General features: G+C 37.2%; 2 protein-coding genes and 1 long non-coding RNA gene across 12 annotated transcripts in view; 2 read left to right on the top strand and 1 right to left on the bottom strand.

The window, feature by feature from the left end:
* Positions 1–214: 214 nt before the first annotated feature.
* LOC111335991 (octopamine receptor beta-2R-like) lies at positions 215–3,843 on the top strand. The gene has a single exon (XM_022942002.2). The coding sequence runs from the start codon at positions 1,003–1,005 to the stop codon at positions 1,894–1,896; it is 894 nt and encodes a 297-aa protein (XP_022797737.2). The 5' UTR covers positions 215–1,002; the 3' UTR covers positions 1,897–3,843.
* A 1,872-nt stretch (positions 3,844–5,715) lies between these two features.
* The window catches only part of LOC111335976 (uncharacterized), a 36,199-nt gene continuing 17,899 nt past the window's right edge, over positions 5,716–24,015 (bottom strand). The window contains exons 4-8 of one of the 9 annotated variants that reach the window (XR_016000988.1): positions 18,063–18,175; positions 16,645–16,708; positions 6,901–7,013; positions 6,518–6,651; positions 5,716–5,856 (exon numbers count right to left, since the gene is read on the bottom strand). This is a non-coding gene — a long non-coding RNA (uncharacterized LOC111335976). Of the gene's footprint in view, positions 5,857–6,517; positions 6,657–6,900; positions 7,014–8,641; positions 8,789–10,831; positions 11,246–12,130; positions 12,255–16,644; positions 16,709–18,058; positions 18,176–21,439; positions 23,093–24,015 lie in introns of those variants that run through there. The other 8 variants (XR_016000983.1, XR_016000984.1, XR_016000982.1 and 5 more) reach the window with 8 other exon arrangements.
* LOC111335972 (uncharacterized) overlaps positions 14,015–24,015 on the top strand; it is a 30,527-nt gene continuing 20,526 nt past the window's right edge. For both annotated transcript variants that reach the window (XM_022941983.2, XM_088759529.1), the window contains exon 1: positions 14,015–14,151. In XM_022941983.2, the coding sequence (XP_022797718.1) occupies positions 14,143–14,151 (9 nt within the window). In that variant the 5' untranslated portion in view covers positions 14,015–14,142. The remainder of the gene's footprint in view (positions 14,152–24,015) is intronic.

Raw genomic sequence — 24,015 nt, forward strand, 5'->3', positions numbered from 1 at the left:
AATTATGGTGAACTAGACTGACAAAACAAACCTTAATACCCTCAAACGCCATTATTTTGTGCGGTAATCTCCCCCCCTACATCTGACAAATTTGACCGGAAATCCAACATACGCCCTTCGCCATCACGAGCTAAAACGGAAGAAGTCACGAAATTCTGCTGATGTAGCTGTCAGGTTGTCATTTCGATCTGTTACCTTCCTTCAACTTCCCATGACGTCTGCAGCTTTTCTTAAGGAAGTCACGCAGCTGAGTGAGCAGACCTGCTTCAAATATGAAAATTTTGCTGATTAAGTTCTTGGGAAATTTTTCGGTAAAACGACTGATAATCGCAATGCAAGGTATGTTGTTCCTTCCTGTGACGTAGCTTGTTCCAATTTCAGCGCGATAGTGGTGTGACGGTAGAGTGGAAAAACAAGAGAGAGACTTGGGTCGGTTCGTGTGATCATCTTGAGGTCCGACCCAAATCTCTCTCGTGCCGTCCACTATGGTGCTTTGTTCGTTTGTGTGTTTGTTCTTTTTTTCTGTGGGTGGGTTTGTTGGAGCTTAAACCTCGTAGGGGACCCATGTCCTACTGTTTCCTGCTCCTGTACTTGGTACAAATCCTCAAATAAAAAAATAAATAAATGAATAAATAAACCTAATAAAAAGCTACAGGTGCCACCGCTGTATATATTAACTCGACTGAAATTGCGAAATTATAATATTATCTCTAGTCTGAGATGTCAAGATACTTACAAGTTAAATTAAATATAGTACACTTAGTAAACTCTTCAAGGGAACAGTGAATAAGTTTAGAGTCGACAGCTCTTAATAAAGACTATTTTACATGACAATAATACGCAAGAACTAATTGAGATCACAACAACATTTTAAATATTGAAGTTTAAATATTCAAAGTCAGATTTGGTTCCTCTGTCGTGAACAAGACTCCCTTGTGATCAACATGACAACAAAAAAATTGCCAAAAAGTACAAAAAAGCGTGGAATTGTTGAGTCCATTGATGAAAGACTTCGATAGCTCAGATAAAAAAATGGAAAACGTGTTGTTTTGGATTTTCGGATGGTTCCTGTCCGTCTTGAGTATGATAGGAAATGGATTAGTCATCCTTTTGGTTTGCGGACGACGACAGCTTCGCACCGAAACCAACGCTTTTATCGCTTCCTTGGCTGTTGCTGATTTCTGCGTAGGGATAAGTGCTATTCCATTACAGTTCTTCTGTATCTTGGCTAATGGGTGCAAAACTCGGCCAACAACCTCAATCAGCTATCTTTCAGTGATGTTTATAAGGGTGTTATTTCAGTATGCATCTGGCGCAAACTTGTGTTGTCTAATGTTGGATCGCTACATCGCTGTTACGAAACCTTTGAAATATCTAACTTTCATGACACGCCGTCGGGTCATTCGTATAATTTCTTTAGCGTGGGGAATACCTCTCACGGTGATAACACTTGTAGCATCGCTTCGCTTTACGCTGAATACCTCTCTGCTTTATAAGATCAGTGGCTGGTTGTATGCGTGTTTTGACATACCTTTGTGCATTATTTTAATCTTCTGCTTTGTATCCATGTTTCGGATCGTTTACAAACACGAGCGAGCTGCTCGAATCTTAGCCAAACAATTACATTTTAACCACGAAGTTTTCATAAAGACTCAGGGGAAGTCGACAGTAAAAATGATGGCAGTCGTTGTAGCTTTGTTTCTGTTGTGTTACATAATATTTGCGCGATGCAGTTTCATTTTAATCATAAATCATCATAACTCATGCGAAGACGCCGTCTATAAACTACCTATCTTAGTTGTAAACTCCGCTGTAAACCCTTTATCGTACGCAATCTTTAAAAGAGACATCAGGAAGGAGCTAAAAAGACAGATGCACTCTATTATTAATATTTGAAACTACGCAATCTCATAAAATGGCAAAGGCGAATATAATTTAATAATGATCTGGAACCATTATTATTCAAGGTGGCAGTTCTTTTTCAAAACTGTAATATCATGCCTTTTTACTATGCTTGTAATACTTTCTAATTTTTCATTTTTTTTTTATTAATTTGTAACATGAAACTATGGTCATAACATTGCAGAAAGGTAATGGATTCGAGAAAAGACTAGCGAAGGAAATCGCATTGTTTTAATCATAATGTCAATACAGCTTGTTTTTGAGTCAATAATACAGCCTTTGTATCTAAAGAACTACTATAAGAAGAAAGGAACCGAAAATAGACTCTAGCAGGTGGATACTCGAGCATTAGTTTTAACTTGTGATAGAAAGGTTACGTGTTAAATGCGAATGAACAATATTCGAAGCATTTCGTTCGTGAGAACTCCGCGTTTCACATTCAATTAAATATTCAGAATAAAGGCTGATAGTTTCCAAAGAAACTGTTTGGGGCTGCGTCGGTGGGAGTAACGAAATAATTTGGATAAATCAACAAAGTTGAAATGGTAAATTGGCAACCGTAACGATTACAAAAGCTGACGTTTCGAGCGTTAGCCCTTCGTCGGAGCGAATAGAGGAATTGTGGGTTGTGTGTGCTTTTAAAGGCAGAAAATGGAGCTACGTTATTGGTGGGAACATAGCAACGAGAAAAACAAGAATAAATTAGTGGAATGAAAAGCGTTCTTTGATCCCTGTGGGATTTAGACTGCCGGTTTGAAAGATGAGCTTTTGTTCAAGATTTTTACTGCTTTCCGTGCTACCTTAGTGTAAGGAAAGACCTCAGATTGCCATATGTTGCTTAGAATGATTAGGTAAATTAAAATGTCTAGCGACTGGTTTCGATGTGTCCTTGTCATTCCTTTCCACGTCTCGAAGGTGTTCTCGGAATCGGTCACCAAGTCTTCTGCCTGTTTCTCCGACGTATATCTTTTTGCAATAAGTGCAAGTTATGCAATAGATTACATTAGCGGAGGTACAAGTGAAGTGATCGGTGATCTTGATGGATCGTTTAGGTCCCGATATTGTATCAGTGTTGTGAATGAAAGGACAAGTTTTGCATCGTGCACGAGCGCATTTTAAAGTGCCTGGTTGGTCATTAGTCTGAAAAGAACTTCTGACCAAAAAATTGCCTATGTTTTTGTCGCGTTTGAATGAAATGAGCGGAGGCTGCGAAAAGATAGTGCTTGTCTCTGGATCGTTTTGAAGCAATTTAAAGTTTTTAATAAATAATTTATTTAACTGAGTGGTTGTGAGGGTGAAACGTGAGAGTGAAGGGAATGCGGTCGGAATCTTCCTTACGCGACGTTTGTAGTGCTGAATGTCGATCAATAAGTTGGGCGCGGTGGTAACCCGCTTGAACGACAAAAACAGGGTAACCACGTTTATCGAAAAACTGGCAAATTGATTCCGATTTGTGGTGAAAATCAGAGTCATAACTACATAAACGACGAAGTCTTAGAAACTGAGAAAAAGGAATGGAATTCTTAACGTGAGATGGATGCGAAGACGAATATAACAAGTAATTATGCGAGTCTGTAGGTTTGTAATACACACTAGTGCATAAACCGTTACCTTCAATTGAAACTTTGATGTCTAAAAGGGATAAAGAATTGTCAGAAATTTCCCAGGTATATTTCAGAGCCGGGTGAAAAGAATTGACTGCGGTTAGGAATTGAGTGAGCTCCTCTCTGGTAGAGGAGGTAGCGCCGATACAGTCGTCGATGTAGCGACCGTAGAGTTCAGGTTTGGACCCGTTGTATTGGCTGAAAAATTGATGTTCGACAAAACCTACAAAAAGATCAGTTACAGATCATTCATCCCCAAGCGCTCAAGCGCATTAAACACCAATTTCTTTCCGAACAGGAGTCACGTATCACTAGCGGTCGATGTATTGATATATTCAACATGCAGTACTTCGCGCTATTCAACATTCAACATTCAACTTTCCGTCATCCAACTGCAACCCAGCTATTAACGAAGGAGCGCAGGCTCACTAAGGTCAAGTACCTCATGTAAGCCTCATAACTTCGTACGAGGTTATCTTGTGAAATGAAAATTGGACGATACCTCGTATTTACTGGACTGTGTTCATAATATCCTAGCTTAAACAATAGTATGTACCTGACACACTTACTATGACATCATTCTTTCTCTTGACTGTTCTGCAACTTACTCCAAGCATAGTAGCAATCTCTTGCAATTTAAAACCTTGTTCAATTAAATATGAGAGCTGTTCTTTGCTTATCACGTACGAGGGTCGTCCGCATCTACTATTATTACCAATCAGATATTTTACCGTTGATATTCTCTTGCTTTTTACTGTTCCGAATAAGGTCCAACCTTGGCATTAAGAGGCTAACTTGCCTCAATTTTTTTAGACTTACTGTATGTTTAATTTAAGCACGCTATCGTCGTAAGTCCTAAGATTACGAAAGGTTCAACGAGAGTCATGTGATTCAGAGTTGTGATGAAATTTAAATTAAACAGTTCAATTTAGCCGAGTGTCATGGTCTTATGGGAGAGCTCTTCACCCACAGTTACCAGAACTCTGAGAAAGAAATATCACAAGCTTGTTTTTTTTTGTTTTTGTTTTGCTTGTTTAGGCTTCGCATATGTGGAATCAGCTTCCCTCTTATATTAAAGGATCAACCGATTTGAGTGAATTTCGCAAGCTTTTAAAATCCTTTAATCTACCAGTCTTAAGAGCCAGTTGTAAATGTAATTATTGTATATCTTAGGGTTTTGCTAGAGTTTCCTAGTTCTTTTTTTTTGTCATTAATTCACTGGGTCACGGGTGGGTGCAGCTTTCTAAATTAACTTAATGTGGGTGCTTGTATTTTAATTGACTTCTTAATTGTATCGTTTTTAACTTAGTATTTTACTGTCATACGTTTTATACATGAGTCTCTGGCTTGGAAGGCCGGGGCAACCCCATCCTACGTTTTGACATTAATAAATTGATTCATTGATTGATTTGTTTTTGTTTTTGTTTTCGATCATAGAGTCCAAGGTTTCATAGTCACAGAGAACTTTCTTTTTCTTTCTTTATTAAACTGTTTGTTTTACAGTGCTAAAAGCAATCAAAGTCTCTTGTTGAGTTACTGTACTGGCTTCCTGTTTGAAAGTCAGGTCTTTTCGTCAAGCGCTTCATCTGTCAGAAAAAGAAAAGAACTCATTTATGGAAGCTTTCCCATGCTTTGACACTATCGCCCACATATTCTATCAGTTGTCTTCTAAGCCATAAAATACCACTTGGCCCTCTGGGTATTTTCCAAGTCCGAAAATCTTCCCCCACCATTAAAACAACAGACTACACTTTCTATTGGTTTAACAGCTTAATGACTTTCACAGCTCGCCTCTGGCTCGTGATATACAAACTTTTCTCGTCCTTCTCCTAATATTCTACGCGACCACTGAAGTTTAGAGAGGATCAAGCTCTGAGAATTAGTAAGGGAGCCCGGCCATTATGACCAATCCTATGTGGCAGATTTGAACAACGTGACATATCATAAGGCGTTTATTGGTCTACCCAAATATCACCATAGGTACATGTATCATTATATCTTTTAGAACGTACTGAAAGGTGCTCTTTAGAATAAGGAATGTAAGGGGAATCTCTTCTATGAGCCTTAAATTGTCTTGCTTTTCTATAGGGTATACCTGTTCATAAACTTCTGTGAAATCAGCCATCTAGTGTCAAGCAAACTCTCGCCGTCTGCCCGACGTTTTTTTCGGAAAACACAAATATACGTGCCCAGAAAGACATCGCCGTGCTGATCGTTTGTTTCCACCCAGAAATCGTCCTTTATCTGTAGAAGATGCTTTTGCCGGGCTCGTTTCGAGTTTAGAGACATGTAACGTACTTGGAATTGCATCTTGAAACTTTTTGGCCGATATAGTCTCCCTCCTGGCATTCTATGCGTAATATGTAGATAATTCGACGAATCAATCAATGAAATGGCAAAGAATTGCAAACGTAACAAACAAGATGAGCACGCTTGAAAACCAATCATTAAATAATTAAAACAAAATGAAACGGAATAAACAAAAAGAAAAAAAGGCAAGAAAAAAAGGTAAGAGCTTGAGTCCTTGGTAATTTTTTGTGCCTGATGTTTACTGAGCACTTGAACCTTGACAAAATTATCCAATTTCCGAGACCCGACTGTATGTAGCTCTGTAATTAACCATAAAGGTTGAACATTCGTAAATAAACATAAAAGAAAGCACAAAAATTTCTCACACCTTTGCTGTATGTGTGATATAAGTGTCCACCTCATATACGCCTTTCACGTTAGTAAACGTCCATTTTAACAAAACTATTTTTTTTGTGTGCGCAATCAAATTATTTATGATCCATATAGATTTGAATTTTAAATGGTTTACTGTATCAATCGCTAACAAAAATAATGAGGTATACTACTGTTAAAATGACGTGTATTATGGTTTTCACTGATTACAAACAGCTATGAAATAAAGGGGAAGGGCGATCGTGCTAACAAAACAAACAGAATTCACAATTCGCCAGAACCTCTCTATGCATCGAGGAACAACGGTTTCAAGGTTGTAATTACGATACCTGTGGGTCAATCCCTTTCTTCCTTGGAATGCGTGAGTGTTCGGGTAACGCACAGACAGCAAGTGTTACCAGGGACAATAAAAAAACTGCTAATTCTCGCCGTGCCATGATCATTTTGTATGTATAACCTGTACCTATCCTAACATAGAAAAGATAAAAAAAGAATGCAAATTCAGCAAATCATGGTCAAGGAAATTTTTTACTTGAGGCTAAAATGTGTGTTTGTAATATCTAATCTGGCCGGTGACACTCTCTCTAACTATGATAAACACATGTCGCGCACATGTGGGAGACAAATAACAGAACATTAACCCTTTACACTCCAAAACAATTATAAGTAAATCAATGCAAGTAAAGGGCTCATGCGTAAACGAGCTGCTTACCTCGCAGCAGTATCAATGGTGTACCAATTGGTGCTTTTTCAATCAATCAAATGTCTGCTTTAAATATATGTGTTCAGGCTCCTTTATATTGCATATGGTACGATAAGGACCACCTAAAAAAAAACAAAAAAAAAAAGAAGAAAAACAGAACCAGACATCAAATATTCATATTTTACGCTTGCATACTAAACTGCCAGTTCACCAACGATCTAAACTTGATCACTAATCGACACCGTGGTCGTGAAAAACTATAAAACCGCTTGAGACTGGTTGTAAATGAGTAAAAACTGTAAATTGTAAATGAGAAAAAACACCAGGCTATAGTCTTGGGAAAAACAGGCCACTCCTTCTCTTTTCCATTAAAAGATTCTTTGGATATATTTGGGATAAATATTGACAATAGGTTGCGTTTTGATAATTATATATCAACTATTTGTAAGAAGATAAATGGCCAGTTCAATGTAATGCTAAGATTTCGTAAACTTATCTCTAAAGATACTCTACTAAGATTGTATAAGGCTTTTATTATGCCACATTTTAACTATTGTTCGTCTGTATGGCACTTTTGTGGTGCGCGTAGTACTGAGAAGATAGATACTTTAAACAAGCGAATTCTTAGAGTTATCTTGCAGGATTATAATTCTCCCTATGACTCTCTACTTAGCAAAGTTAACTCCAATTCTCTGTATAAAAGACGCCTTCAGACTTTCTTAATTATATTGTACAAGAGCTTGTTTTTTAACTGCTATCCAAGCTATCTAAAGAATATGTTTAGTTTCCGGTCTGTATCCTATAATCTACGCGGAAATTATATTTTGTCTCAACCGTCTACAAAAACTACTACTTATGGTCTTCACTCCTTTTCATATATGGCTTCAAAACTATGGAACTCTCTTCCGGACTCTTTTAGAACGTCTGACTTTTCTGATTTCAAGCGCAAGATTCTACAGTATGACTCTTTCTCATCGTTAAATTTTAGAATGTTACAATTTTACATTTTACATTTTACATTTTAGTAGTATTTAAAATTATACTTGTAACTCGAAGATACTAGCTTATTCTTTAGCTACTCCAAATCCGAGATTAAATAAAGTATATGTATGTATGTATGTATGTATGTATGTATGTATGTATGTATGTATGTATGAGACCTTAATTATTTTTTGTGTCGATGTTCTGATACAAAAAAAATTTAAGGTCTCAACTGGTTTTATAGTTTTTCACGACCACGGTGTCGATTAGTAATCAAGTTCTGATCGTTGGTCTACTCGCACTTTAGTATGCAAGCGTAGTAAGGGGTAGAAATTGGAGAGATGATCAACTGCATATTGATAAGATATTAGGTTGTGTGCTAATTTAGATCAAATAACCACAGAAACTTTGCAAAATGATGTTACTCGTATACTCGCATCGGCAAAGTAAGCGCAGAGTTTTGTTAAAGCGGATCAAATCTTATGGTGACCCCTATTTCAGATGATGTAATGGCAATTTTTAACACCCCTACCGATTACCCCGTTTTCATAACTGCCTTGACCGAGAGCCCGGGTAAATTGGTAAATCTATTCAAATATTTCAATGATCAAATATACCAAGTTGAATTGAGCCAAGTTTAAATCAAAACTATAGGAAACAAATGTTAGCACAGCCGAAAGCAAAACGAAAACATAGACAACGACAGCGTAACAGAAAACAGAAACAAATACAATAACATCAACGATGAAGAAAGAACCACAATTTGTACCTCAGAAAGTGACACCCCTTTTCGTTGCATGTATTGCCTTTCGAAGTTCGCTGTGAGTTTCTAATGCTAACAAAATACTCTTCAAAACCTCAAACTCTTTTTAAATCAGTCTGTTTCTGACAGATAAATGACTGTCACTTGACGATAAAAGATTGTATTCATAATTAACTTTTTAAAGATGTTTTACGGACACTTCTAAGATAAGAGAATATCCTCAAAGGCTTACAGGTTTCCTGATGTCAAAGAATTAACTACAATTTTGTCAAAAAATGATAACAATAAGCTTGTGCGCTTAGCTCCTCATAATTACATAGTTCGCTCGATTTTATCCATTAACCATGAAAATATTTTGTTTTAATTTGTCGAAAGAACAATCCAGCCCAAAGGCACATTTTAAATGCTTTTTTTTAACAATTTTTAGCGATTTTAAACAAAAGAAGGAAAATATTGTTCGCATTTACTTCGAGAGAGCCAAGTGGAGCCATCCGGTGCTTTAATAACAACATCAATATTTGCCACACACAACATCAACACTGAAAATATTCATCCTGTCAAGTATAAAAAATTGATCAAGTAAATAAAAGCCTTCCCTTCCTATTCTATAACTCTTCTTCTCACCTTTTGCCAAAAAAAGTCACATAAATAGATCGCAGCATATGTATGAAGAGAAAATTATTGTAAAAAAAGGTTGGGGTTATTCATCGCGTTAAATAACACTTATTAAAAGAGAAAATGTGATCGCTTGTCTCACAATTTGGTCACTTGAGATGTGGATTGCGACGTTTTCTGCATACTGCTCGGTGTTCTCTTTGAAAGAGAAAATTTATGTTTAATGTTGCTTATTTACGCATGTAAGGTTTCGGTCTTTTAACTAAGAACTTGTCAATACCTCACCGTCACACTAACCTGATGTGATTACATTTTGATCAAATTCAGCGATCACTGTAAGGAAACAGATTTTCTCTTCTTTTCTTTTTTTTCTTTTGGAGGAACGAGTTGAAGAAGAAGCTCCTAACAACCTGCTTTTAATTTCTTTATGGATTTTCATCTAAAAAAATGTATGGCGCTGTCGAAATGATTTACAACTAATTTCAAATTTTCTTAAGTTAAAACCAAGTGAGGATATAGTTCAGACAGTAAATCTTGTCATGCGTTATTTAGCGCCAGAGATCAATCCTTGCTTAACGCCGTTTTAAATAAAATTAGAACTAAAAATGGACATTGACTTGGCGATAAAATCACAAATGTTTCCAAATGTTAAAATTTTACCCTAAGTATATAATTAAGCAGGACGTTTTAGCAAATCTGACCGGAAAAGCTTAGTTTTTCCGGCTACTTCCACTGCTTTTAGGTTGACTTCATCTTGCAAAATAATGTGACATAAAGATTTGAAAAATCTATCAAGGTCTTAAGATTTCGTTTAAGTGATTTGAAAGGCAAAACACTGATTAAAATTCACGAATCTGTAGCACACCATTTGGCTACTATGTCATATCTTTTCCTCTGTAACAACCCTTATTCTTCTAAATAATTAATTACTCCTTGGTTTTTGTTATTAAGTGAAGCCTTAAACACTATAGGTTTAATTCTAAGAAAGGGGGATTTCCCGGCGAACCTTTCGAAATGAAGTTTCGCAGAGGACAAACAACATCCCCAGAGCGTCTCATCGATTGACATATCAAGAGATTAGGAACTTTCAACCAGAAGTTTGTTCATAAAACCATCGAATTTTGTTTTTATCTCGGCTATTACAAAGTATTATAAAATTTATAACCAACTGCGGCTTGATGATATACAAAAGCCCTGAATTCGATTTCACGCATGCGCACATGATTTTCCTTTCCTTTCCTTTCCTTCCTTTTTTTTTTTTTTTTTTTTGTTTGTTTATAGCTGATAAATTCTTATGCTAAATAAAACACCTAAATCTTTGACATGAAATTCATCACAATCTGAGATCCCAGCACTCGGGAACCGAGAGCCTTTCATCCACCAATCAGACGAAAGTTTGAGATTATCAAACTGCCGGCCGAGATGAGATATTCGATCTAAGAAACTTTCGATTAGCAGAGTTTAGTCGAGAATCCTGATTTATTAACTTGAGAGGTCGTTTAAGGTTTTCTTTACCTGGCGATTATGTATGAAACATGTGGCGCCAAACATGTTGGTCGGGAAATTTGATTTTGCGTTTACCTTTGTAATGGTGCCAAAAAGATGCGGATGCATTTGTGTAACATTTGGAACAGGGCAGAATCAGACAAGAAGCCATGCAGTTCCTGTCACTCGGAACCGTTTCTATCACCTGTAACACTTCTGACCTCAATGTAGGGTTAAGACAAGGGCCATGGTCTTTATCTGAAAATACCAGAACCAACATACTCTGACACTCTTCACACAGACTCCACGCCCGTCTGCGATAACAAATTTTTGTTATTGAAACATTGAGTTCATTTCCTTTGCGGTTCACAAAAATTGACTTTGTCGCACCACAGAACACACACAAAATTCCGAAAATATCCACAGCAACTGAGGTCTTTTCACGGACTGCACTGTAATCGGTTCAAACGGGAAAGACAATACTCAGAAGTCTCTTTTGACCTTCGAAACCTGTAACGGATGAAAGTAAAGGAAGAACATGGGAAAATCGCTTTTTTAGCAGAATTTTTTGTACTGTGCCTTACCCTTGTTAATCCTTATTATTAATATTTCGCTTTCAAGTTTTCAAAGGAAAATTTGCCATGTTTCCAGTTTTGTATTCAATAACGGAAGATTTTTATTCATTGTGCATTATGTTTTTAGTAAATACTTACGTTTAGATTTGTAAAGAAGATTTATTCGGGCTCTGGTGCTTTTGGCCACAAATACTTCACTTGTTTTTCTTTGTATTCAGTTCTTCGTTTATTCTGTTTTTGATTTACCAACATAACTTATCGTCTGTGCATATAGAAATTTTGGCGTAATAAGTTGTGACTTCCTGACGTCTTCTCAATCACAGCTCTTTTTCCATTAACCGAGATTTCGATATAAATTGCGCCAATGGACGAAACCGTGTAAGACTATTTAATCTGCGATGAAATTTTCAGATCAGAAGGCAGGGGAATCAATCAAGAGATTAAATTAAGACGATTTTAGCATCAGCATTGAGAAGGATTAGTCCTAGACGAGAGTGACGCCCTAAGATTTATCGGCGTCCTTTTATACGCCCTACAATGGCGGAAAATGGGCGCCTTTTCGTTCCTTTTTTTTTTCGGGGGGGGGGGGGAGCTACAATATTCCAGGCATTTTAGCTGAGAATTGGCCTGTAAGAATATAAAGAAAGCAACAATCTGAAGTCGCAATTGTCACATTATCTTTCCTTTTACTTTCAAGAATCATCAGGATTTGTTTGGAAGTGGCTGATTCATCGCAGACGTATTGAAAACATGTGATCCTATTAGCTTATTGTAATTAGCTAGGTATCTTTACGATTGTAATTGAAAACTAAACATTTACCTTAATGATATATGTTGATCGCCTCTCGCTATTTTAAGAAGCGAGAACGTGCCTGTCAGTGGAATACAAATGATATCTCTTCTTTGTACCAGATGCTTCCAATTGTATAGAGCAGCGGCAGGACAGAATTTATTTATAGACGACATCGGAAGCAATTGACGATGAATGATACAAACGTTTGGAGCTTTACATAACACAAACAAACGAGCTTCCAAGCCATGGAAGGTGTTCTAGTAAGTTCTGCCCGCTGTCACGTTTCCTGACAAAGGGCCTCGTTTTCTTCGGTTTTAACTTCTTTAAAAGATTAATATCCAAGATTTAAGTTGGTACGAGTAGAAAAGGACAAGACTGCCAAGCAAATGAAATCTCTGCTGAAATTTCCACCTGTAAGACGGACCCCCGAACATATCCATGCAAAAATGATAATTAAGACCACCTTGCACATGAAATAGTGATGTATACAATAGATCAAACAGACCCTCTACAAGAGATTTCCGTAGTGATAGACGTAAACAAATAATGATACATAGAGGCGACAGGCTAAGGTTACCAATAACATCTTTTCAGGGAGACCACATTTTCACAACTTAAAGAAAAAAGGCAGCAAGAGTTTGAAATTTGACAGACATCCCGCTGGCATGGCAGCAGAGCAAATCTTTCTGATCCAATTCCGTTATATTGGTTTTTTATTTAATTTTTTTTTTTTTTGGATTTAATTTTAGTGAATTTCGCTATTTATGTATCGTCCTGAATGACAACGCTACTTTTCAGGCGTTCCCATGTGGTCACATAAAATGTCTATCTGCTTCATAACTGAAATGAATAACATTCCAACGCTATACGTATTTTTTTTTTTTTTGCCTTAACTGCGCAATCTAGATTGAATTAACTGTGTTTATAACATCCATAAATGTACTGGGTCCTTCCTCGTTATTACCTAACCTAAACAAGCAAGAATACTTTTGGGAATTTAGCACACCAAACTGACCCTTGTTTTCATTTAGCGTATCTCACAATCAGTTTGGTCGAACATCAGCAAGAAGGTTCGAGCAGCGGAAGGAATCGTGATGTTGTTACAAAATACATTCCAAACGTCCTTCATATGCACTACCTTGCATGTATGCCGTCACATACGTTTAAATCGTGATAAAACCAGTACGAATACAGTTCATCATCTCAAAAGTGCTGGAGAAAGTGATTTTTTTTCATACCTATCTTTTACATTTTGCATGATAGAGTGTTTCATGCAATGTAGAGGACCGTTTGATCCCCATCAGTTTGGATCTTTCTGTTTCTAAGTTTCACTAAACTAAGATATCACTTTGAACAAAAGCATCAATGTATGGTTTAGTTGACATTTGACCACCTGCTACTGCATTTTGTGGTCAGCAATGCTTTTCCTATTCTTGGTTAGGAGTATTTTTATGCTTAACTCTACGAAGAATTTCTTTAATTCATCAGGAGACCAAGAGCCTTGTCCCAGAAATACATACGCGCTGGAGAATATAATCGCAGGTGCAAAATCTCATTATGTTGTACAACATGTTTTCGTTTCTCTTTATAGTCTAGAAAAACTAGCAGAGTTAATCTGCAAGTTAAGTGACTGAAGTATATTACATAACTTAGTAATGGCCCCATATTTCTACCTAAAACGCAGTAATGTTTGATGTAGAAACAGTTTGGTTAAGGAACAGTTGCCGAAAACAAAATGCTATGATAATTGCATCGCCAGAAACTTGCCAAAAGCTACAAAATTTGCTGTAGAGATTTTTTGTCTCAGCGGCAGTCTTATTCTGTTCATTTTCAATTATCTTTCATAGTTCGAAGGCTACGGGAAATATCAGGGATTCCAAAGCGAGATCGATGATCAAATACTCTGTTGAGCAACATGAAAGAAGTATAGATAAAAACTAACCGCCAGAGACCTTCGACGTTGTTTTATTTGTGTCAATGCGTTGTTACAAACCCAGCATCCCAACAATCATGACGAACGGACCCAAATCCTACAAGTAATGATGGAGGTGAGCTGATTTCCTTTGTTAAGCATCTGTATCAGTTGTTATTGGACTTGAGCTATGTCTTAGCAAGTGCGACAGAGTCAACCTCGTTACAATTTGGATATATCAACAAAGTTGAAATGGTAAATTGGCCACCGTAACGATTACAAAAGCTGACGTTTCGAGCGTTAGCCCTTCGTCGGAGCGAAACTTCGTTATCACTGAGGAAATGATTACCAATCCGCGACGACCAAAGATTTCAGTGATCAAGAGCAGTTCAAACATGCTTGTACAGGTGATCAAAGAGCCTTTTGCTATAGCGTTGGTGATCGAAAAATTCGCTTCATGCTTAGTACTTTGATCCTGATAGGATCGATGATTAAAATTAAAGTTTAGCTAAAGTTTAACAACCATCCTCCGAAGGATTTTAGTTCAGCCGAACGTTCTTGAATCATGTACCGATCCTCGAGGAACCTTCTGCTTTTGTGACGAAGATCGCGAAATGTCCTTACGTTTAAACCTTTCATGACTAGGCCGGTTGTCTGAACAAAGCTTAGCTTTTAGTAAGACCACGTTCTAAAGTATTGTCAGTTTAGCTGAACTGTTAATCTAAAAGTTGATTTTTTTAACAGGGTTAAGCATGCTTAAGGTTTGCAAAGCAAAAACATTCATGTATTCATAGTAGCCAACCTAAAAAGAGAAAATTCGAAGTCCACTGCTTGTATATCAAAGCGACCCTAGTTAGCTTTGTTGTAAAATACGGGCCTTTAACATTTCGCATGAGCGAAAGTACGAATCAAAGAACTGAAATTGTGACGGTAAATAATTTGTGACAGGTCCTTCGAAGTGATATGGCAGAACAAGATCCTGACTTACAGTTAAACCTTGGATTGAGGAATTTGATAAAAGTTCAAGCATGCCAGCGTAAGAAAAGACTAACCCCCTGCACTGGATTAAAAAATGTTCAGGTCTATTATAACTTCAGATTATGGTCCATTAACTGCACAATTCCAAGATCCCTTGTCACCTTGCCGACTCGGAATGCAGCTAGCCTTCATAAGTCCGGCGTTCGTAGACTGATCAACGCTCACTGTTTCCAGAGTGCTTCCACACAGTGTTAATTAGAACCGTCCACACACCCGAGTTGCAAAAGTGATGGTACCTTAAGCAGCTTCTCTTTATCGGTACACAATATCAAAAACCAGAATAGTCAATCCTCTAGTTCTAGTACGTTTCTCCAATCAGTAATCTCGCTGCTCCGGAGTTGAATTGTCGTTCAATCAATGCCTCCAAACGAAATCAGCTCTCGCTTGCGTGCTTCTTTTTGCTTGTTCAATAGAGACGCTCACCAACTTCAAGATGTCAATCCAGAGGTTCCGTTGTTGTGGCAGCTTTGTTTTCGCAAATAGCATTTTTCTCTGTCATCTCGTGATGCGACAACGACAGACATGATCAATGTATTTCAGATCTAAATCTCTTCGATATTTCAGAGTTTACTTGAGCTTCCTGTTGAATGACAAGTTATTTTTAAAAACTGTTTTGTCGCTCCGTGGCTTCAGCCCACATAAGAAATATTTTATCTTATTATTCATGTACATCTTGGCGTTTACAATAGCTGAGAAGTTGTTATCTACTGTCTGATGGCCAAAAACTGCTACTTTGGGCGACATATCTTTCTTTGTGATTGCTCAAAGATGACTGATGATGCAAATATTATTGAACAATGCTCGACTGCCCGAGCTGGGTTGAATCAAAACTATAAACCCGTCTTTTTCAAGACTTGTGTTATATTAGGGGTTTACTGTGTAGACTGGAAAGGTAACTAAGAAACTGTAAAAAGGATGGACTCTCGATACGAAGCAAAATAGAATAAATGTTCTACAAATAATACTTAAAACAACGATAACATCTTCACAAGTTCGTAAATTGCCCTTTTTGTTTGCGAGCAGTCCAAATGATAGCAAGAATATTCTGGCCAGCAAAGGTAGTCAAATTTGGAATAGCCTACTAAATACAAATTCATTTGTTGACTGAGAAGGAAAAGGAGAATTGCAAGTATTTATTGCCTTGAGCATGGCAATAATTTCGCATTGAAAGTGGCTCACTTTTATATTCTCAATCTTGTGGTTTGCAAAACACGTCCTGTAAACAGTTTGAGATTCCTACAGGCACACCTTATTAAAACTAGTTTTAAATGTCTTTCTGCAGTATGCTACGCTTTCTTTTCAATATAATATGTTTTCTACATGTTGTAAACTTGTGAGGGCTGTTCGTTAACTATCTGGGGTAGACAGGAAGCGAATACGAGTACAATTTTCGATGTAACAATCTTACTTCACTTATTCTCAGACAAAGGCACTTGTGGACGGGAAGTGTTTACAAATCCTGGCGTATTTGTCGTGAGATATTTCCAAAAATAGACACCTCAGACGGAAGGCGATAATCTCTAGTGACAGTAAAGGATTAATTAACTATCAAAAATATCTCAGTGGATCAAAGTAATAGGTTTGCAATTACCTTTTAATCAAGCTCACCAATATAAATTCCAAATGATCTCAAGCACCACTCGTGATGCACGTATCTGATTGTGAGAAAATATATCTTATTAGACGTTTTGTTGTGTAGTATCGCTGAGTATTTTTACGAGTTGTGCCGTATTTTGACGAGCCCGTAGGGCGAGTCAAAATTCAAATAACGAGTAAAAATACTCAGCGATACTACACAACAAAACGTCTGATAAGTTATTTATTATCCTACGAGCCAAATTGTTATTTCAGTGCGGGCGAATTTCGCGGATGTTTGTTTACGAGAAGTGCATGACAGACGTATGCAAAGCGGAACGGACTTGGCGCGTTGTCATGTTGCTGTTTCTATTTTCTTCAATAAATTAAGAAATTTCCTGGTCGTCTAGCTTTTTTTCTTCGTTAGATTCATCTAATAAACTTGGATCTATATTTGCCAGGCATTCCGACTCTTCGTCCTCAGAAATATGATTCAAATTGTCCGCCATTTTTTCTTTTTGTAACTTCAATTCAGTTCTTCGCTTGGGCGATGCGAGTAAACCTGTCTAACCGGTTCTCTGGAGTACAAATACCGCGTGATATTTGCACTCGTCTATGGCGTTATTTGTACTCTATGGAGTGTAGTTGGATAATAAAACCACATATTTGCCACATAAACAACACTCGTCTGTTTTTAGTACCTTGACGCAAAAGAGCGAAAGTTTGAAAATCAGTTTATAAAGAGGATACACTGAGTTTATACGACAGTTAGGATGTTATAATATTAAACTCCTATCTAATACCTTGCAAATCACTTCCTCCCACTTATAAACGAACATCCATATCGTGCATTTCCGTTTATGTATATCACACGGGTTTTGCCTCTCAATACTGGATTACTAGCTGATTGGATTTTACCAACAATAAAGAATAAATCTCTGCATGTGGGCGCATAGTATTACTGCATATTCTTCTATCAACTCGCATAGCTTCGGCAATGAAAAGGGTTCTCAGACAGTTGCTGGTTGAGCGAGATGGAAGCATTCACATAAAGCATTTTTTGTCAATTCTCACAGTAAATTTTAATACCTTTTAAAAAGAGGATCTGTAATCTAGGAAAAAAATTGAAATAATCCAATCAGATTAAAAGGGGCCAAATCTTTCAAAATAATTTGGCTGTTGATTGTGCATTTTTCCTATTGTAACAGTTGTTGTTGTTGCTTTCTTTTTGGGGGAGTTCTCCGACACAAACTATTTTACGTATATTCTACTGCGAGGATCGTGCATCATACGTATCTATAACCGCAGTTCAAAATATATGAACTTCATATATTCATTGTAACGAGCTATTTTGCAACTGATTTCGCTCTTGAAGCAAAGTTTGGCAATTTTGCTGTAGCCTTACATGTAAATTGTGCAGAGCCCCTTACCAACCTCCTTGTCTCTTTGTTCAGTAAAGAAGGTAAGTATGCGCTCAAAAGGAATGCTCCGAATCTTGAAAAACACCTTTTGAGTCGCAGCTAGTTCACCCTGTTTTCGGCCTGGTCCTAGAGGAAAGAGATCGAGCGCAGTCAAATTTAATGTTCCCATTCGGACTTTTAGTCTCTTTACTGACAGTGTGTATTATTATTATTATTATTATTATTATTATTATTATTATGAGTGTAAGAAACAAGGTCACCCTTGGTATCATCTGGGAAGAATCATGTCTCTGCGATGTGATAAAGATAATTTAACGACCTTAGTTCTATTCGGATGAATTAGAAAAACTGGCCAGCATCATTGTGGATCTTGAAAGGCATGGAGGGACAATTAGATTAAACGGATATGATTTACTTTGCAACTCGCAGTAACACACAGAGCATATTTTTAATTAATCAATTAGACGAAATGTTTAATCGCATTCAGAATTTCATTAACATCAATAAGTCTAAGTCATTTTATGCAGGGAAATTCCAGGGAAAGCATGCACGGCATAACAGTAACTTAGATGGTATTGGAATGAGGGGTCAAGTAAACACAAGCGATGTTATCAACAAAAAGGAAACTGTGCCAAAAAAAAAAAAAGACTTCCTAAGACGCCTAGTAATGTTGCTTTCCAGGAATAATGCAAAAAGAGGAGGTAACGCAAATTGCTAATTTTTATATCATGATAACTCTGCAGATCCCGTCTTACATAATACACTAAAAGAAGGAGACTTTGAACCTTGAGAGAACGACTTTGAACCTTCAGAGAACCCATTTCTAGTAACATTTGAACATTTGCCTTTCAACTTTTGCCCGAAAAGGGAACAGAAAAAGGTGGAAATCCTCAACTGAACAAAGTCTTTGTCTCTTGTAAGAGGAGAAAGATAATAAATCTTGTTGGAAGTGCAGCAGCTCTAAGGCTGTATATGCGAAATTGGCCACGCAGGGACATTGACCTACGCATGAACTTGAATTTGAGAAACTAAATGCTAAACAAATGTGAAACCATTTGTTCCTCCAAAATACTTAGATGATATAGTTAACTAAAAGCATCATGGAAAGCCACCTAGTCTCAAGTTAAAAGCATTTTATAACATAGTACATGTTGTTAAACAAAACAACAGCAACAACAGCAAATGCTTTAAGTCAGGGATGACAAATGGGAAATCCGAGAATTGCCAGATGTCGAGGGTTCTGTTTGAAAATCCGAGACCGCGACGCGACCAAACAGTATACTATGCTCTAAAACTCATCTTTATCACCACCATTGTATCGCCCTAAATGTTATTAATAGCATGAAATATTGGATAGATCTGCAATACTCTCTTTTCGCGTTGTTTTTGCAATATATAGCATTTTCCACATTGCAATATTTAAAAACGACAGAGATTAAACGCTGATTTTGTCGCTCAAAACTACATCTCCACGCTAGGCTACATTTTCATCGACGCCTTCGCAAGTGTAAAAAAAAACAGATCCTAAACTTTGATAACTTGCAAAAAAACAAATGCGTTACTTTCATACTCACAAGGCTGTCGACATTTCAAGATCAGATAATTCTTTTTCAAGATTCAAGAGACCCTTTACCGCCAATCAAGAAAACAGAGGAATACAAGACATTCCCCTTTTAAACCCTCAATGATATTGCATAAATATAGATATCCTTGTGTATTCTCCGACAAGCAATTATTTAGGAGACTTATGCATCGTAAAACTCTACTCAATTTTATCGCTCTTTACGGATTAGCCACACTTAGGAAAGTCGGTCTAATACCAAAATGGTGGAATTCAAAGACGATTATGATGCAGGCCCACGATAAATAATTTAAAATGCATCTCGTCTATTTTATAGTTTCAAGGAGGCACAATCTATGTTTCTTCTCTTAGGTTCATCCTTGTGACTTAGATCGACCTTCGAGACAGTATGGCTGGTGAAATTTCATTAACTGCGAGAGACATTAAAAATGCTGGCAAACCCGCTAGTGCTGAAATTCAGTGTTGGTCAGTTTGACCATACATCCTTGAGCGGAAACCAATCGAATTCAAGAATGTGTTAGGTTCGTTTCTAACCCTTTTCACTTGGTTTACTAAATGATTCGGCTAAGACTTAGCTTTCTTAAGGAGTTACCAAATAAAAGTAGATTTTCTTTGACCCTAACTCTGTCGGCGCATGTGGGTAAGCCTAACCCTAGCCTTGGCATGCGCACCGTTTGTCACTCCACAAATCATTACAAACCCCTACTTTAACCTAATCGTATTACACTGAAAATTACCCAAACGTTATCAGTATCAACTTTTTTTTGTCAAAGGCTAATGGATAGCGGTTTAAACGAGTCATAATGAAACCTAGTAGCGTTGCTAAAAAGAGCTCGAGGGTAACTCCACGTTTTCGTTTGAAAATTGTCTTGGACAATCCTATCAAAATATCATTAAAAATTTCAATTTTTACAGACAATTTTTTTTAACGAAAAGCCAATTTACGCATCTCTAATGAAGAACAAAATAGTAAAGGGACGAGTTTAATGAACAGAAAAAGTGTCTTTATAACAATGTCATTGATGATATTCCCAGACAACAACGTTTACGGAAGTTTTTTCTCCGTCGATCATCAGAAAGACGTGACTTGCATGGGTTGAGAGTGAGTGAGGTCATGCGAAAAAAATCATTTTCATAACTTGGAATTAAAACTAGCGCATAACGTTGATTGTTGTTGTTGTTGTTGTTGTTGTTTTTTTTGTCTCACCAGAAACTTCTAAAGCGTAGTTCGACAAACGAAAAGATTTCTTCTAAAGAAACTAATCCGTGGGGAGGCAAAATAAGAGGCAATGCTTAATCAGGCAGCCCTGCATCACAACGCTAAGACCGCAAAACCGCAATACAATATAAATTCAAGAGGTTTTATTTTCAGCTCATTTCAATTAAACAACCAGCTGTTAGATTTCTTCAAATTGTCGTCGGATCTCGGTTGACAAATTTGGTATAAAGGGAGGTAAATCACCAGTGACTGTTGTTTTAAGCTTTCATTTGTAACATTGAAAAATCGTTAGCTGACCAAAACTAAGCAAGTATGGTTTTTTTTGTTTGTCTAATTGGTTTAGACCATGGACAAACACAAAACAGGGAGTCAGAAAAGTTGGAAGATACGTAATAGAGTACAACTTTCTCCCCTCCGCTAGGTATTTTTTTAGCAAGTTCACGATGTTAGCTTAGGATTTGCTTTTGGAGGTAGAAGTCAAAGAAGTGCACGTAGCAGATATCTGCAACCGGAAAAAAAAAACACACCCAAGTATTCCAATATTATGTACACCCTACAGGTGGCGGAAAGTGAAATCATTCCTATTAGCTACCTATGAGCATTTGTTTATTTATCTATTTCTTTTAATAGCATTTTCGATTTTCTTCCAAAAAAAAAAAGAAAAATAATTAAACCGTAGGTTTAATTCTTTAGATTAGAAAGGTTTACATTGATCATGCACAGATACAAAACATGCATAGGAGTAAATAGCTAATACTTTGAAGTTTCCTTCAAAGAGGCATCATTTTAGCTACGTAAACATACTACAAGGATAGGACAGTCTTATATAACAGAACAACAACAACTGTTGTTGCATATGGAACGGGAAATGGAGTCTAGCAAAGGGAGCCAGCCATAATGCATTTGGTGCACCAAATCCGTCCCGACACGTTGAAATGACTACCTTTGCAAACTATTTCAGCTACTGTTTCAGTTGGAGCCATGAGCTGAGTATACCCCTTAGATTGTTTGCATTCATTAAAACTTTAAAAAGGCAACTGAAAGGTACCATAGATATATTTCAGTTTTGAGTTGAATTTGGTGTGCTGACAAAATGTGTTGAAGGGGAGAGCCTCTCCGATGAAAATTAAAACTAGCAGTTTTGAATAACTGTTAAAATTTGCAGTTTTCGTCAAGATCAGTATCGAGAATAAAATCACAGAATAAATCAATTAATTCGCAACCTATAAATAGTGAGGTCGCCGGAAAGCCAAATTGTGCCAGGCGAGATCAAAAGTTTGTGGACGACAACCAGTGCTACATAACTTTTGATAAGAGACGCGTGACGGTGCACACACCCACAGTTATCGTCCTTTTTTTTGTCTTTAGATAATAGACCTTTATCTCAGAGCGGCTGAAGATCTAAGTCACTCTATGCTATGATTAGAATCTAACTGGAAATTCCTACTTGCAATCTTACAAAATGAGGAAACCAAAAATGACGCACTCTTTCATCAGCAGAAAAAGGGTAGTTTATATTTTGCACGATATCGATTATGAACTTTTCAAATTGGCCGACATCCAGTCTGATACAACTTGAGTGGTACTTAGGTTAAGTATCTATTAGAAATTAAAATGAGCCATGCTCTTTCTGCCACATAAATATATTTAATTTTTTTTTTTTGATGATGATTGAAGATATGGGATTTCAACACCAGAACTGAAGTTCTTTCAATTGCTAAGCCAAAGCGTACCCATTTTCTCTTCCTCACTTGCTTGACCATCGGTATTTGACCTGTCCACTCCCAGAGCTCCTCGTTTGTGATCTTGTCTGTCCAATGTATCTTCAGGATTCGACGCAAACAATGACTGACATATGATTGTAACTTTCTTGCCGTTTTGACTGTCATCCTCCAGGTCTCTGCCCCGTATAAAAACACAGCTTTTACATTAGAGTTGAAGATTTTCAGCTTAGTTGATGTAGATATGCTGCCAGAGCTCCAGATCTTCTTAAGGGAGTGGAAGGCTCCTCTTGCTTTATTCATCCTGTTTGCAACGTCTGCGTCAGGTCCCCCACATGTGTCTACTACGCTCCCAAGGTATGTAAACGATTCCACCTCTTCGATATCGGCGTCATTCACTCTGATCTTCCTCCTTGAACATGAGTTAATCTTCATGACTTTGGTCCTTGCGGTGTTGATAACAAGGCCAGTTTTTCTTGACCTTTCTTCCAGAATGCTGGTTTTGTTCTGCATGTGGGCTCCTGAGTGAGATAGTAAAGCAATGTAATACTTCTTATAGTAAGTTTAGAAGAAACCTCACTCTGTTAACATTTCAGAACTGTGGCCTTGACTTCGACTCTATTTTTTGTCAACGTTTTTCTCAATCCAGAATTTTAGTTGTCGAAAACTAATTTTATAGGTCATTTAATTGTATACAAACTACGAATGATAGTTTCCGTAAGCTGTGGCCCTATGCATCTGATTATTTAGGAAAACCAGGAATCATGTTGCTTCGAAGAAATATGGTGCCCGAAAGTTGTACAACCTCGAAACCGTGGAATGACAAAGCTAAGCCCGCGTCATTTTCGTCTTCTTGTGTGAAATCATAATCGACGACAGAGTAAATGCGGAGACAAACCAAACCACGAAGTTTATAATTTTTTCACCAAAACAACAAAAATTAAAATGGTCCAGTTTCATCGAGATTGATGTTCTTTCCGAATAATCAAACTACTTCCCTGCCTTATGCTGATTGGAACATTTCTAGGTTACAATTTTCTAGAATGGCAAATTCTCTTCAAGTCCGGAAGACATACTCAAAAAGTTTAAGTGTCAATAGATTTGGCGAGAATTAATTCAAGAGTCTTTCCAATCTATCAAAGTATAAATAACAAAGAATGGTAGCTAAGAACTATTCGCTAAGGATTGTCTCCATGCAGTTAGCAAAATATGATTAATTGCTGAGAAAAATGTGCCAAATGTGGAAACAAAGGGTACTTGGGAATCATTCGTCTTGTCACCCACACAGGCCAAAGAATAATAGAAAATTCGGGATTCCCTATGTGAAATCGAACCTCACAGCTTTGCATTCCCTGCTCCTGTGCTCTACCAGTGAAGTAGAGAGCACAATAAGGTCAGCTGTTGAAGCGCTTCATTTATCGAAGAGAACATCACAATAAAGTGA

The sequence above is a fragment of the Stylophora pistillata genome, chromosome 5, assembly GCF_964205215.1.
Source record: "Stylophora pistillata chromosome 5, jaStyPist1.2, whole genome shotgun sequence".
NCBI classification, from domain to species: domain Eukaryota; kingdom Metazoa; phylum Cnidaria; class Anthozoa; order Scleractinia; family Pocilloporidae; genus Stylophora; species Stylophora pistillata.